Source organism: Mauremys mutica, chromosome 8, assembly GCF_020497125.1.
Source record: "Mauremys mutica isolate MM-2020 ecotype Southern chromosome 8, ASM2049712v1, whole genome shotgun sequence".
NCBI lineage: Eukaryota > Metazoa > Chordata > Testudines > Geoemydidae > Mauremys > Mauremys mutica.
Window position 1 is genome coordinate 93,216,023 of NC_059079.1, and position 13,981 is coordinate 93,230,003.

At 43.5% G+C, this 13,981-nt stretch overlaps 1 protein-coding gene across 1 annotated transcript in view; it reads left to right on the top strand.

The window, feature by feature from the left end:
• Window positions 1-13,767, top strand: part of PPP2R2B (protein phosphatase 2 regulatory subunit Bbeta) — a 156,414-nt gene extending 142,647 nt beyond the window's left edge. The window contains exons 7-9 of the mRNA XM_045028591.1: window positions 8,785-8,954; window positions 10,217-10,308; window positions 11,687-13,767. Coding sequence (XP_044884526.1) covers window positions 8,785-8,954; window positions 10,217-10,308; window positions 11,687-11,966 — 542 coding nt within the window. The 3' untranslated portion in view covers window positions 11,967-13,767. The remainder of the gene's footprint in view (window positions 1-8,784; window positions 8,955-10,216; window positions 10,309-11,686) is intronic.
• Window positions 13,768-13,981: the final 214 nt, after the last annotated feature.

The window sequence follows — 13,981 nt, forward strand, 5'->3', positions numbered from 1 at the left end:
CACATAGAAAAACCCCTTGCAAGCTTCCATCTAAGAAGCAAAACTAACTCTGCCCACCCCCAGCCAACTCCATCACTCATTTACCTTTTTTATTCATTACACCTGTTTTCACACTGGAGTCATGTGACTGGGTTTTCAGGAAGACTCTGAGGCTTATTAGTTTCTGAGCTGATACTCCTCCATCAGAATTTGATGCCACTCTGTGGGTCCACCTTTTATACAGAGCTGTACCCTGGCTGAGCATGTGTAGGGCTGTGGCAAGGATCACAAATAGCACCTGGAAGGAGTTTCATTCTCGGTTCTTGGAGGTAGCTGAAGTGCGGTTATTGCTGCTTAAAGCCAAAAAAGAAGCTTTTCACCATTCCGTGAACTTGCCCTTCTTTTCCCTTTCCACAGGGCTGTCTGAGCCCAACCCAGGTAATGCTGAATAGATAGCAAACTCCATTTCCTTTAAATGTGAATGTAAATCTCAGTGAAGAAATCCGCATTGCTTGTACTGGGAACAGTTACTGCATATGGTGGAACAGAACTATTTCCCTCTGAGCAGCACATCACTGCAGGTGGCAATGTCATTTGTGATTTGCAATTTGTGATGCATTGTACCTGTAGCCATGTTTGTACAAGACAGGTCAAGGGCCACATCTCTGTGCCAGTGGGTAAGAGGACTAGGGTGCACTTTTCTTACTCCTGCAACTTCATAATCTTGCTGGTCTCCTGAGCTCCCTCATAGAGCCTCTAAAGATGCAAACCACTCCAAAAAGAGTGGGGGAAGGGCAGGCCATACTCCTCCTGCTCCGCCACAGTGCCAAGCAGAGCTGTCGGGGCATCCGAGGGGAGGGACTGCACCTTACTAAAGGAGAAGTGTGCTTGTCGACCATCCCGTGTACTACGGGGAGAGCTCCCCTTTAGAAAAAGTGGCCCTGCCCTGGCCTCAGGGCTGTGGCTGAAACGGTACACTTTTCAGTGACCCTAGGTTGCAGATGAATTTGCTTCACTTGGTCCTGGTTAACTACATATTGCAATCGTAATTAGCACTGGTGCATTTCTTCCTCCAAGTATGTTACCAAAATTACCTTATTAATCTTCTCTCTCTCTCTCTCTCTCTCTCTCTCTCTCTCCCCGCCTCACGGGGGCGGGGAGCGGGAGAGAGAGAGAAAGAAGTAAGTGGTGTTATGCTTGTCTTGCGGAGCAGGAAAGTGAGGTAGAAAGGTTAAGTGTCTTGTCCATGGTCAACTGGGGTCAGCGTTCAGGAGTTCTTGCTGTCTAGTTCTGTGGCCAGGACATACCTGGGTCTCGCATGCCTATTTCAGGGCTGGACCAGACTGTAAAGTTTATTTTCCAGGATAAAGGAGAATTAGTCTCCTTATGTATTATGTTAATGCTGTCTGTATTATCTTTGTTGAATTTTGTGCTTTGACTGAAATTTGACTTTGTTTATGAAGAAAGGGGAGGAGCAGAGGGGTAATTTGTCCATGAAAACTCTGCTCTGCTGTGACATCTGGTTTTCAATGGGGTCGTGTATATTCCCTAGCTTTACAGGTGAGCTGAGATTCAAATTACTTGCCTGAGGCCGAACAGTGAGTGGATTTTTCATATGAGAACACAAGGCTCTCCTGATTCCAGCTGTTTGCAGCAAGTACTACCAGGTCTCACAGCCTCTATCCTACTCAGCCTTATTTTCTTCACACTTACATTGGGGCGAGCCAGGAGTAAACTCCCACAAAGTCAATGGCGTTATAATGGTGTGAGAGGAAAATAAGACCGCATTGTGTCTCCCTGTGTGTGTGTATACAATGCCTAGCACATTTAGGGTGCTGCCGCCATGTAAATTATAATTAAGGCTTCGAGTCTGTCACAGATTCTGTGCCACCCCTCACCTCCCCCGAGCAGCAGCCGTGGTCTCAGGACATGCTTCCCCCCCCCCCCCGCCCTCCTTCTGAGCAGCAGTGGCAGTCTCAGGCTGCACGCCACTTCCTCCCCCGCACCAGCGAAGGTCCTGGGCCGCGTCCCCCTCCCATGGTGGTCCCAAGCCATGCGCCACTTTCTCCCTCCCCAACACCAGCAGCAGTAGTCCTAGTCTGCGCGTTGCCACCCCCTGCACCAACAGCGTCCCTGGACCACCCCGGAGTATGAGTGGCACCCCTGGGCTGCCCCACTCCCCAGTGAACCCACGGTGCCACCAGAGCCCCCCCTCCAGACCAAGATTTAGTCAGGGGTATATAGTACAAGTCATGGACTGATCATGGGCTGTGAATTTTTGTTTACTGCCTGTGACCTGTCCATGACTTCTACTAAAAATACTCATTGTTAAACCTTAGCCTTAATTATAATGGGTTCTGTACATTGTAGCAAGAGCATTCATGGAAGACCTTGCAAGGATGACACCCTGCATGCTATCCTGTGGATACCTTTAGCCATCCCCTTGTGGATAACCTTGCTGTTTCTAACCCAGCTGAATATAGACCTGTGTTTAAACATAACTGTCAATTAAACCCCACTATGCTGTTTAGCAGGGACACTCTCAATACCGCCCTTTGGAAAGCTCAGTGGGTAATAACTATATTATATGATTTGCCCACTCAAGTAGGATTCAGACTGATTGCCTCAAAGTCCTTTCCACTATCAGATTGCTTAATGCTGCTGGTCTCATCCTTTCTGCTGTATGACTTTAAATTGTTGACACGAGAGACAGAGAGAAGTGAAGGTTGCGGGGTGGGAGAGAAAGCAGGAGAGACTGAACCAGTTTATCAAACTGTGGATACTTGGACACTAAGGGTAGTGCAGAAGTCACTGAGTCATTTGAGTGAAAAACTCCTTGCCACATCCAATACAACTGGTGACTGGAATGCCTAGTGCACTGGCAGTGGAAGAAGAGGGAAGTTTATTTCAATGGCGAGAGTGTGTGTGTGTGCACGCGTGCGCACATGCGTGTATATCCATCCATTTCCATCCCTCCTGAAATGTTCACAGCTGCAAAGGGTGGAGAAATCCACCTGGCCTCCCTTCTTAACTTTTCCACTTTTAATGGCCTCAGACTCTATATGAATGTTTAGCTGTTGAAATACCTTTGATGGTGGAGTTAAAATATTCTCGGCATAGTAAGCGCACCATGGAATGAATGCACTAACTCTGATCAGACCTCTCATGATCACCTGGTGGGACGCATGGTGGCTTGTAAGTACTTGCCCTACAGTACCAGGAACTCAAAGGGATCAAAATCTGCTTTGTATCATTTTCCTCTTTGTATGAGGCTTTCTGTTGAGGGTTTGTCCAGGTTTTTCACAGTGTGCATCAGCTCTTACGTTTCCAGCATTAGTGCTCTTAAAGCCTTCACAGACTGAACCCTGTCCTCTCTTCATGACTTCTTCCCTCCCAAGAAAGGTCCTACTCATTCTGCACGCTTTATTTGCTACAATCAGCAGCATCTCGTCCATGCACTCCCACAGGGGCTAATACAGAGGTAGACTAGTTAAACTTATCAGCAACCCAGACTGATAAAATGAACTGTTCCCTTTACTCTAAGAACTCCTTACCTAGGGAAGTTTTACCATTAGCAGGATGAAAGATCCTTGGGCTTGAGAGAGAAACTCTTCAGAGTCTCTTCTGCCAAGGAATCAGAGGAGATTGGCGCACAGGCCCACAAGTACCATATGGATCACCAGGGAGCCACTGGGAGCACTAGGACAGTATTTCTATGTGAGTGAGTGGTAGGGCATCCATGAGCCCCTCAAGGGAAGAGTGCAAAGGAAACTGTGAGTAGCCCATGTAGGAGACTATATGGCCCTATAAGACAAAGTCCTGGCTGGGATGATTTAGTTGGGGTTGGTCCTGCTTTGAGCAGGGGGTTGGACTATATGACCTCCTGAGGTCTCTTCAATCCCTAATCTTCTATGTTTCTGTGATTACCCAGACTTCACAGAGCAATTATGTGCTTTGTCTGCATTTCCTTTCCAGTCAGACTCGCCTTGACTGGTCTGTGCATGGTGGATAACTCATACATCTTATGCAGTGCTGATGGTGTTACAAAAGCTGGACTGTGGCATCCTAATGAATCTGAAATACTGCGAAAGCTGGATGCCAAGTAGAAAAGGCACAGTGAGAACAATGTATGGCCTCAGCCTTCTAGGAAGTGTATTAAGGGATGGGAAATTGTATGGAGATTTGTTAATCTCTCTTCTAGGCTGATATTTCTGCCCTACAGAGAGACAACTGATATTTTCCCCTCATATAGAGACATGATTGACAATTTCAATCATAATGGGACAAAACTGGCAATTTTCCTGTAAAGCAAAGCAGGTGACAATTTTCCTTTGGAGAGACATAAGGCAACAGTTTTCCCGTGGAGAGGCAGTGCACTCCCATAAAGAGCTGCATCTGACAATTTCTCCATAGAGACTCACCCAATCATTTTCCCCAAGGAGGGAATCGTCCAGCAGTATTTCCCATTTAGACAAGGCTTCATGTGGGCAGTGTCTTAGATGCAGCTCAAACGAGAGCTGAGCTGATCGCTGACCAGGCCTTAAGCAGCCCTCTCCAGCTGGCAGTTAGGGAGTGCAGTATTGAACCACTGTCACTCTAATGTATTTCTTATATGTGTTAAGGCATGTAAATCAGCCCTTAGGTGCTTTTGAAAATCCCACTAGGCACCTACCTGCATTTTTAGGGGCCTAAATACCTTTAAAATCTGGCCCTGAGAGCCGTCCTTTTCCTTGAATTTTAACATGAATTGAGGTCCCTTAGCTGTTTCAGAATTATACTATGAGTAATCAGTATTGCTTTCCTGAGCTGTGAACCTTTCCCAATCCCTCTACATAATATAGAATGAGCTCCTGTTGCACAGAATAATAGGCCAACAAGACCTCAAGGAAACAATTAACTAGCCCCTTGTGCAGAATCTCCAGAGGAGGAGAAACAGTTTTGACAGGACTTTCCGTGCCATCATGACTGGCCGTTTGGGTCAACCGTCCCCCTCCTCTTCCACCTCAGTCTTTTCTCCTAAGTTTCACTCCACACCTGTCCCTCTTGCCACCTTCTCCTTGCCCTGTGGCCTTCACATGCCCTCCTAACTAACTCTCCTCCCCTCCCCTCCCCCAAACAATCATGGAAGAAACATGCCATTTGCTGCCATCACAGTGTTCACTGTGCCTGTGTGTTCCAGTCCTTCCCCTTCCCTGCATCTGCCCTGTCTATTTAAAAGAAACAGTCTCTTGCACCATCCTGGCTTCTTTTCACAGCACAGAAAATGTTTAGCATTTCCAGATGTTGCCTCTCCTCTGTCTTTACTGGCTGTGATGAAATCTTTTACCTGAATGAAAATCAGTTGTCTCCAATGGGACTCCTTGTTACATCTGCACTGAGGGGTGACATTGCACCAAATATGCTGGGACAGGCTTGAATTAGTAGTTGCCAATGGAATCACCAAAGAAGCCAATTGTTGTGGCAGCATGGAATCAGAAACTGTGAGGCTGTGCTGAGTGGCGAGGCCTCCTGTGGTCTCTGGTAACCATGCGATTCATAAACTTCTACGTTTCCAGTCAGCATTGGTTATTTATTGTGATTAAAGTTTAAATGGAGAAAAGAGCATAACAAAGCCCTCTGTTGGTGCTGATCTTATTTATTGATGAGTAAACCTCAGTCCAAGTAGTGGGTTTGAAGCTGCCTTGCAAAGGGATCCTACTGGAGATGGGCTGAATTTCAGCAACGATCCAGAGTTCAGGGGTGTTTTGGCCCCAGAATTTTCATTCAGGCCCATCTCTAAATCTTTTCCTGCTTCTTGCAGTTCTGGTTTTCTAGCCTATCTGAGAAGTGACAGTGTCTCAACATTGCAGACATAGGGACTTCTTTTACATAAAAGAATTTGGCCCATACTTGAATCAAGACATTTGGAAATTATGGCCTCTTTTGTAGCCATGACTGGACACTTCCTTTGCCCCACATGCACATTTCCTCATTCTTCAGCATGGATGTGCCCCATGGTGGAAGGTGATGGAGACATCTGTAAAAGTAACGGTCCTCCCTGCTTTTGAGGCCCCCATTTTCTGGGACCCTCAGTCAGGGCATTCAGGAGAAGTAGACACCTGTCACTTCCTTGAGCTTCTCTGAAGAGCACTTTTCCCCTTGGTAGCAGCTTTTCATCTGACTTCAGACCTCTGGAATGAGGGCAAGATTGGCACAGGATATACAATGGCTGTTGAAGATTTGGGTTAAAAAGATGAGCAGTGAAAAAGGCAAATGTAATAATAACAACCTGTACAAAAAGAGCATGGGGAAAAGCAATGGAGTAGATTTTGACATTCAGGCGAGGGGGAATCTGACTCCCAAGAACAATAGCCTGTGGAATATTCAGTTCCTGGTGAAATGTATCAAAATTTTGCCTTGTTATTTTTTAACACCACCATTGTCTTGTTCTTGCTGGCATTTCCCATTCATTCATAGTATTCTTCAGATATTCCAGGGCTTTTTCGTTGTTGCTGTTTGTAGTTTTTGACATTTCCCTGTTCTGAAGCATCGGCAATAATTCCTCCTGCTTGTGTGCTATAGATTTAACACTTCCAGTCTTGACACAAGCTCATACACGTATGTACACACTGAATGGAAATGATGCAGCCATTAAAGAAAGCCTCATGAAGTCAGCCCACCTGATGCGAGCAAACCCGTAATTATTACACCGAAGACATGAGCTCTCTGCAGACCAGCTCAGATCTTTTATTTTCTGTTGTTGTTTGGGTGTTGGTTTTTTTTTAATTTATTTTTAAAAACCTGCAGGTCAGCAGAATTCCTGCTGACGATTAAAGGAGCCCAACTTGGATCCTGCTGTGAGCTATGCCATTTCTGATTTGTAGAGATATCATTTATTCTGGCACTTAGGTGATTTTTTTCCCCCGATCCTACTCCAGAACTCAGGAGCTCGCAGCCCAGCACTCAGATAGGGGATAATAACATTGAACAAATGTTTGCACTCAGTATGGTCTTCTGAAAATCAGTCTCTGGCAGCACTTTTTGTGGTACATGAAACAGCCAGGGTAAGCCACTTATTTTCTAGACAGAAGGTGGGTCTGAATGTTAGCCCAGCTGTCAATGGAACAGCAGTAGAGGGGTTTTTATAAAAAGAATTTCAGTGCTAGTGAAAAGGACTGGATGGAGACTGGAGTCCTCTCTTCAACCACGGCACAAGGGTAGCGCGTGCAACAGCAATACAAACTTGCACCATGACACCCTGCCTCAACCCTAACCTGTAGTGACCATCTGTAGAGGTGGATCAGACCTGATAGATGGCCCACTCAGTCCTCAGCCTCCTTTGATGCCAACAAGGGTCCATATGAGATGAGGACCACCAGTTCAGGTGGTTTTGAGAGAGACATGTCCTGCTGATGACGTTCAGAATTTTAATTTTATAAATGGGCCCCAAATTGCTGAACTTCATTGGTCTCCTTTGTAAACTGCACAAATTGTGATGTATTCAGGGAGTAACAAGATTAATTTGTATGTTTGCAGTAGCTATGAAATTTTACATTGACTTCCAGTTGCTCATCACTTTGATTTTCAGCAAGCAGGAATGGTGTGTAAGGCTTTATGTTTTTTGGCTAGTGTTGCATTGTTGATACATTGATCTCCTATGGTCCTTCTTGCTCATTGCACTTATTAAAGGTGAAGTAGCTTCAACTATGCAGGTTAAAATCCTTCAAATATGGGCATTTTGTCTACTTTATGTCAAATCCAGATCCAGTATAAATGGGGATGCAATTCCACCGACTCCAATCGAGTTGCATCTGCTTATAGCAGAGCCAGTTTTGGCCCTGCAGTTCTGGTGTTCTCCACCTTTTGGATTCCTTCCAGCTGTGCAGTCAAAGTGATGCCTCATTTTGTAATGCTGCATTTTAATTTAGGAAATTAATATTTTATAGTGCATGATTTATAATGACTCTCTGAATAGCACTGTAGGGTGCCTTACACATGAATGATGAAATGCAACTAAAGATTGTACTGTATAGTTTAAAACTGTCAGACAAAATTAAATGGTGAGAAAGCATGACAGTCTCACTGGTCATTGCATTTTGGTGCTAGACCTTTGTGCTGAAAAGGTCTCTCTAAGATCTCAGAACACCAATGCCAGCTTTTCCTTATCATGATGTAAAGAGGCAGAACTCAAGGGAAAAAATGAAGTTTCACCTCAAAAAAGAGCCAAATGTGCAAGGTTTTAGTGTTGCACTGACACCAACATCAATGTGAGTTTAGGGTCCCCAGCACCATGAAGGATCCGGCTCAAATGCTGAAGGGTTCTTAGGAAAAAGTAGGGACAAAACTGAGTTTGGCTCAGATTTCCCTTCTTTCTCTCGATATTTTAATGTTGCATATTCAGATACCGATATCCGAAGAAACTTACCCTGTGGGCTGGTTAATTAAATAAATGTCCATTATGGGATTTCTTGCACCTTCCTCTGAGGCACCAGGTGCTGGCCACTGTCAGAAACAGTTTACTGGGTTAGATGAACCTCAGGCCTGATGTAGAATGGCAATTCCTATGTTCCTATCCTTTTGTTACGATCCTTTCTATACAGGTACAGTCACTGATTTGCCACTAAATACTGTCCAAACAGACACATTAGAACATTCCAACTGGCCATGTTAGCCCAGGCCCTGCTTCAGGAAAGCACTTAAGTTAATCACATGCTTACATGCTTTCCTGATTTGGGGCCTCAGTGTTGCATGACCAGTCTTCCTCGAAGATCGTATTGATTCAGCGTACAGCATGTTTTATGTCACCGTTTTTCTTCTCTTCTGCAGTTTTTGAAGAGCCTGAAGACCCAAGTAACAGATCATTTTTTTCTGAGATCATCTCCTCAATTTCTGATGTTAAATTCAGTCACAGTGGAAGGTATATCATGACCAGGGACTATCTCACCGTCAAAGTATGGGACCTGAACATGGAGAACAGGCCTATTGAGACATACCAGGTATTTCATCTTCAAGGCTGATGGGCAAGAGACATTTAAAACGAAATAGGAACAGTTGTAGAGATTTGGAATAAATGGGAAAGGACCAGATTTCACCTTTCAGTGATGGGTGCACAAGTTCGTGATCGAAAGGATTAGGGTAAACATACAAAGTATAAGAACCTGCCCCTGCTCCCACAGAAGTTTTGCCTGTGATTTCAATGGGAGCATATCTATAAAATATGAGCTTGAGTGACTTGATAAATTATAACCTTGATTTTTTTTTCCTTTTATGATTTTGGATGGATTGGTGAAACTAATTTGGTGAAGGTGAGGAATTGATTTTCAGGCATATTTTGGACAGGTGTTGTACAGAGTGCCCCAGCAGACCTTCCTTAATCCAGACCTGCAGCACCAGATACAATTCCAATGCTGAGTCCCTTAACACAGACCTGTCACTGTACTTCAGCCCACTGGGGACTTGAGCCATCTTTGAAATGGTAACATTCATTTTTCATAGGCTAGACTGTAAAATGATTGAAAGTGCATATACAACTGAACACACTTAAACACTCCGTCCAACTCCATTTAGAGAACACAGTGAACCGGTCAATATATCCATCAGTGCCTTTGTTTGAGGATATATTATTAAGTACTACAGCAGGAACAAACCTCACATTTGTAAGGCACTGGGCTATATAGGTGAAATGCAGAACTAACAAGCAGTGAGTAGATGTTGAAGGTGCAATGCTGACAAACTGGCTCTGCTTTTTGATGCGTTTTGGATCTTTGATTATTAGAGGTACATGTGCCCAATGACCTGTGATGGGATCTTAGATGGGGTGGGATCTGAGTTACTACAGAGAATTCTTTCCTGGGTGTCTGGCAGGTGAGTCTTGTCCACATGCTCAGGGTTTAGCTGATCACCATATTTGGGGTTGGGAAGGAATTTTCCTCCAGAGCAGATTGGCAGAGGCCCTGGGGTTTTTTGCCTTCCTCTCCAGTGTGGGGCATGGGTCACTTGCTGGAAGATTCTCTGCACCTTGAAGTCTTTAAGCCATGATTTGAGGACTTCAGTAGCTCAGACGTAGGTTAGGGGTTCATTGCCGTAGTGGGTGGGTGGGTGAGATTCTGTGGTCTGCATTGTGCAGAAGGTCAGACTAGACGATCACGATGGTCCCTTCTGACCTTAAAGTCTATGACTCTGTGACTTCAGGCTCTAGCAGAACTTCCACAAAGCACGGTCTTGTTTTCATTCCACCGCCTTGTGTCTTTGCCGTTAGGTACACGATTACCTCCGAAGCAAGCTGTGCTCGCTCTATGAGAATGACTGCATCTTCGATAAATTTGAATGTGTGTGGAATGGGTCTGACAGGTGAGATGCATCATCATGAATTATAAGAGGGGATTTTTCTCTGACGGTTCCCCAAACCACCCATTGTATTATTCGTTCTGCACTCAAAATGTGCTGTCAGTTTGGGAGGGTATGCTTTATTTTTCTTACATGGCAGAGAATTTGAATTCCTGTGTTAAGTGCAAAATGTAACGCAATCTTAACCACAACCAGTATGTGCATAATACTATTGGCTCTTCTCTCCCTTCTGCTCTGTAGTTCTTTCACTGACCGCTTTGTGGGTGACATGAATGTCTGGTGCACAGTTTGGAGTTCTTTTCATAAATATATGGATAGAAACAGAGATTGGCCTAACCCAGAACCACATGTTCAAACTCCTCTAAATTTCAGTCATCATTGGGGGTGGGGCGGTGCTGTCAGATGCAAATCATTCTATCTGAATCTATGCCTGAAGTTTTGGTACCACATCATCCAAACTTTCTGGTTCTGGTTTGGATGTGGTTGAAATCTCAGGAGACCAGTTGTTCATGTGGAGGTTTTGGCTCAAGAAAATGATGATATAGTTTGGCCCAAAATTGCAGAAATTCTTGCATTAGTCACACCATTCAAGGTGGCAGAAATCAAGTAGGATTACCTGATCTTGTATGATTTCTGCAATTGTGGGCCAAAATCTTATGCAAATTCAGCACCCTCAAAACATGAACCCAGGATTAATTGGGCCTTGAGCCCAAATCCCATATCTAATCTGGGTCCAAATAATGCCTCCTTGCCCCATCAGTAGTTTAAAAGGTTGGGGTTTTTTGCCTTTAATGATGGGTGAAATTCAGAGTACAGGTCAGAAAAAATTCATGTCGAACTATGAGATTCTTACTCGGGCTGTACTCTGGAAGAACTCACTGACTTCCATGGGAATTCTCCTTGAATAAGTACTGCAAAAAGACTTGATGAGATGTATGGGCTTATTTAAATATATCCAAAGATCTTTGGTCTGATAAAAGGAATGGAGTTCTCCAGAACTTGCTGATGCTGGCTGGCTGGAAGTCCTGCAAGAATAGCCTTTATCAATGGACTTTTCACTCATCCAAGCCCAATAAATAGAGGCATGAAAAAAAATTAAAAACTCAAAGGAAAGTTACCAAAGTCATTCCTAGTCCTTGGGGAAGGAGGAAGGCTGCCATCTTGAGGTCAATCTGTCACAAACCACTATGGCTAATTCAGGAGTGACATGGTCCCTAATCATGCTCTTATTGTCCAGAATGATAGTGAATCTGACCTGATGCCTCAAGACTGGGGAAGGGAGAGTAAGACACAGAAGCTTGAGAAGCCCTAAACTCTAGCTGCTGTGCCATCCTCATATGGCATAATTAACTCTCATCTGTTCTTTCCACTTGCTTCACAGTGTCATAATGACGGGCTCCTACAACAATTTCTTCAGAATGTTTGACCGCAACACCAAGCGTGATGTAACCCTGGAGGCTTCTAGGGAAAACAGCAAACCTCGGGCCATACTCAAGCCCCGCAAAGTGTGTGTTGGGGGCAAACGGAGGAAAGATGAAATTAGCGTGGACAGTCTGGACTTCAGCAAAAAGATCTTGCATACAGCTTGGCATCCTTCAGAAAATATCATTGCAGTAGCTGCAACAAATAACCTGTATATATTCCAGGACAAGGTTAACTAGGAGGACAAGTTATTCTTTAGGAATCTCATGTACAGAATATTAGTAAACAAGTTTTAAAATGTTTTTCTTTTCCCTACTCCCTGTTCATTTGTTTAATTATTCCTCTGCAGATAATGTGTAGAGGCATGCAAACAGATTCCAATATCCCCTACCTCCCACTCACCTTAAAGCAATGGGTTGGCAAACTCAGTAGGTACTGGTATCATGGTTTTGTTTATTTATTTTATTTTATTTTTTTTAAAGAGTTGAGAGCTAACAGATGTAATGATCCCTTCAATAGCTGGCTTGGATTTCTGATGCTTTTATTACATCCAGTACTCTTTGGTGGTTCCTAGTGTTGTTTGGTTCTAGACGTCTGCTGGTTTAAATTGAGGTTATTACTGTAGTATGGTATTTAAAAATGCAATTAAGGTCAGAAAAGAAGGTGTGTGTGTGTGTTTTGTTTCTAATTAAGCAATTTCAGGGTTCTTTTAGTATCATTTGAGATATTCCACTTGCAGAATGATGTTGCCCTTGCCAATGTTTTTTTTAAATTTGCCTTTTTTCTCCTACATTTCTCTTCTTCCCCCCCTCCCCTCCCGTGGAGACAGCGAAACCAAACATAAAATGGAAAGATCAGATTTGCAGTGGACAGGTTTAAGATTGCGGGGGAGGGGGAGGTAGGAGGGAAAGATCAACTGTACACTCTAATCAAGGCTGCTACCTTCCTTCTTCGCATCCCACAGAAACTCTTAAGGATTTGGCTCTGTAGATACTGTGGTGCCTTTTTTGGTATATGACATACCTTTATAAATAATGCTTCCAAAATGCATCTATTGCAAACCAAAATGAATCTGGGCTTTTCATCTGCATTTCCTATGTTTTGCTTTGGTCATTTTTAATTGTTCTGTTTTACTCTCTCGCATGTTATGACTGAGTCTCACTCTTCCTTTTTTTTTAAAAAAAAGTATTTATTTATTTATATTTGAATGACAAAATCTAAGTTACTAATTTATGGCATTGTGGAAAAAAAATACAACCACCACCACATACTGCTTTCTGCACCTGACTGCTTTGAAGAGAGGGTGTCCATGGTTCTGTGGTATAATAGTAATAAATAAGAGCTCTTCCTCTTTGCATGGCAAGGCTGCCCCTAAGGTTTACTCAGGTCCCTTCTTTATCTGAGCAATTGTACAATATAAAACTGAAATTTTATTCAATCTGTAGGTGGCTACATGGTGGTCAATGTGCTGTGCATTCTTGCAGCTTGTGAACAGTGGGCAAAAGAGACAACAGCTGTGATTTGTTGCAGTGAAATTTACTAGATTTTTTTAAAGGCAAAGCATACTCTTTAAAGCCTCTTTTGTAAGGCATGAGTTGGATTTCCAGCACGTCCTGCAAGACTTACCAAGTCCTATACCTTACGAGAAAGACTGACTTGCCACTTACTCAAGGGACATAAATATCATAAGGAAATTACACAAACTGAATAGCTACCGGGGACCTTCATTTAATATCTCTGGGGCAGGAGGAAGTCACTGCTGAAGTACTTGGAACCAAGCTTCTAATTATTATTTAACTACTTAATACCCTGTCCGCTGTTCATGAGACTGCTCAGGACAGGAACAGATAAGTTTGCCTTGTTTAAAGGAATGATTACAAGGAAAAAAATTATGCTGGCTTGTAAATTTATTTCAAAAAATGGCTTTCAGGAGTAACCTGTTTTTTAAAATGAAGTGATTAAAAAATAGCAAAAGTAAACGTCTTTTTAAAAAAAAAATTCCTGTAAAGAGAGCCTGCACTCTGGCATCAGAAGTAAAATTGTCTCAAATGTGTTTTGGTGTGGTTTCACTGATTGATGTGGTTTCTAAATGCTGCGTGAGCTTAAACTTTTAATGCCAGGATTGTTCCTGGGGAGACTCAAAATCAGCTGTCAGTCTCTGATCATGCTGTTGGAAGTGCTGCTAGACATGTCAGAGGGACCTAATAAATCCCCCTGTCTTAGTGAATGTGTGGGTGGCAGGGTGGCTCGTAGA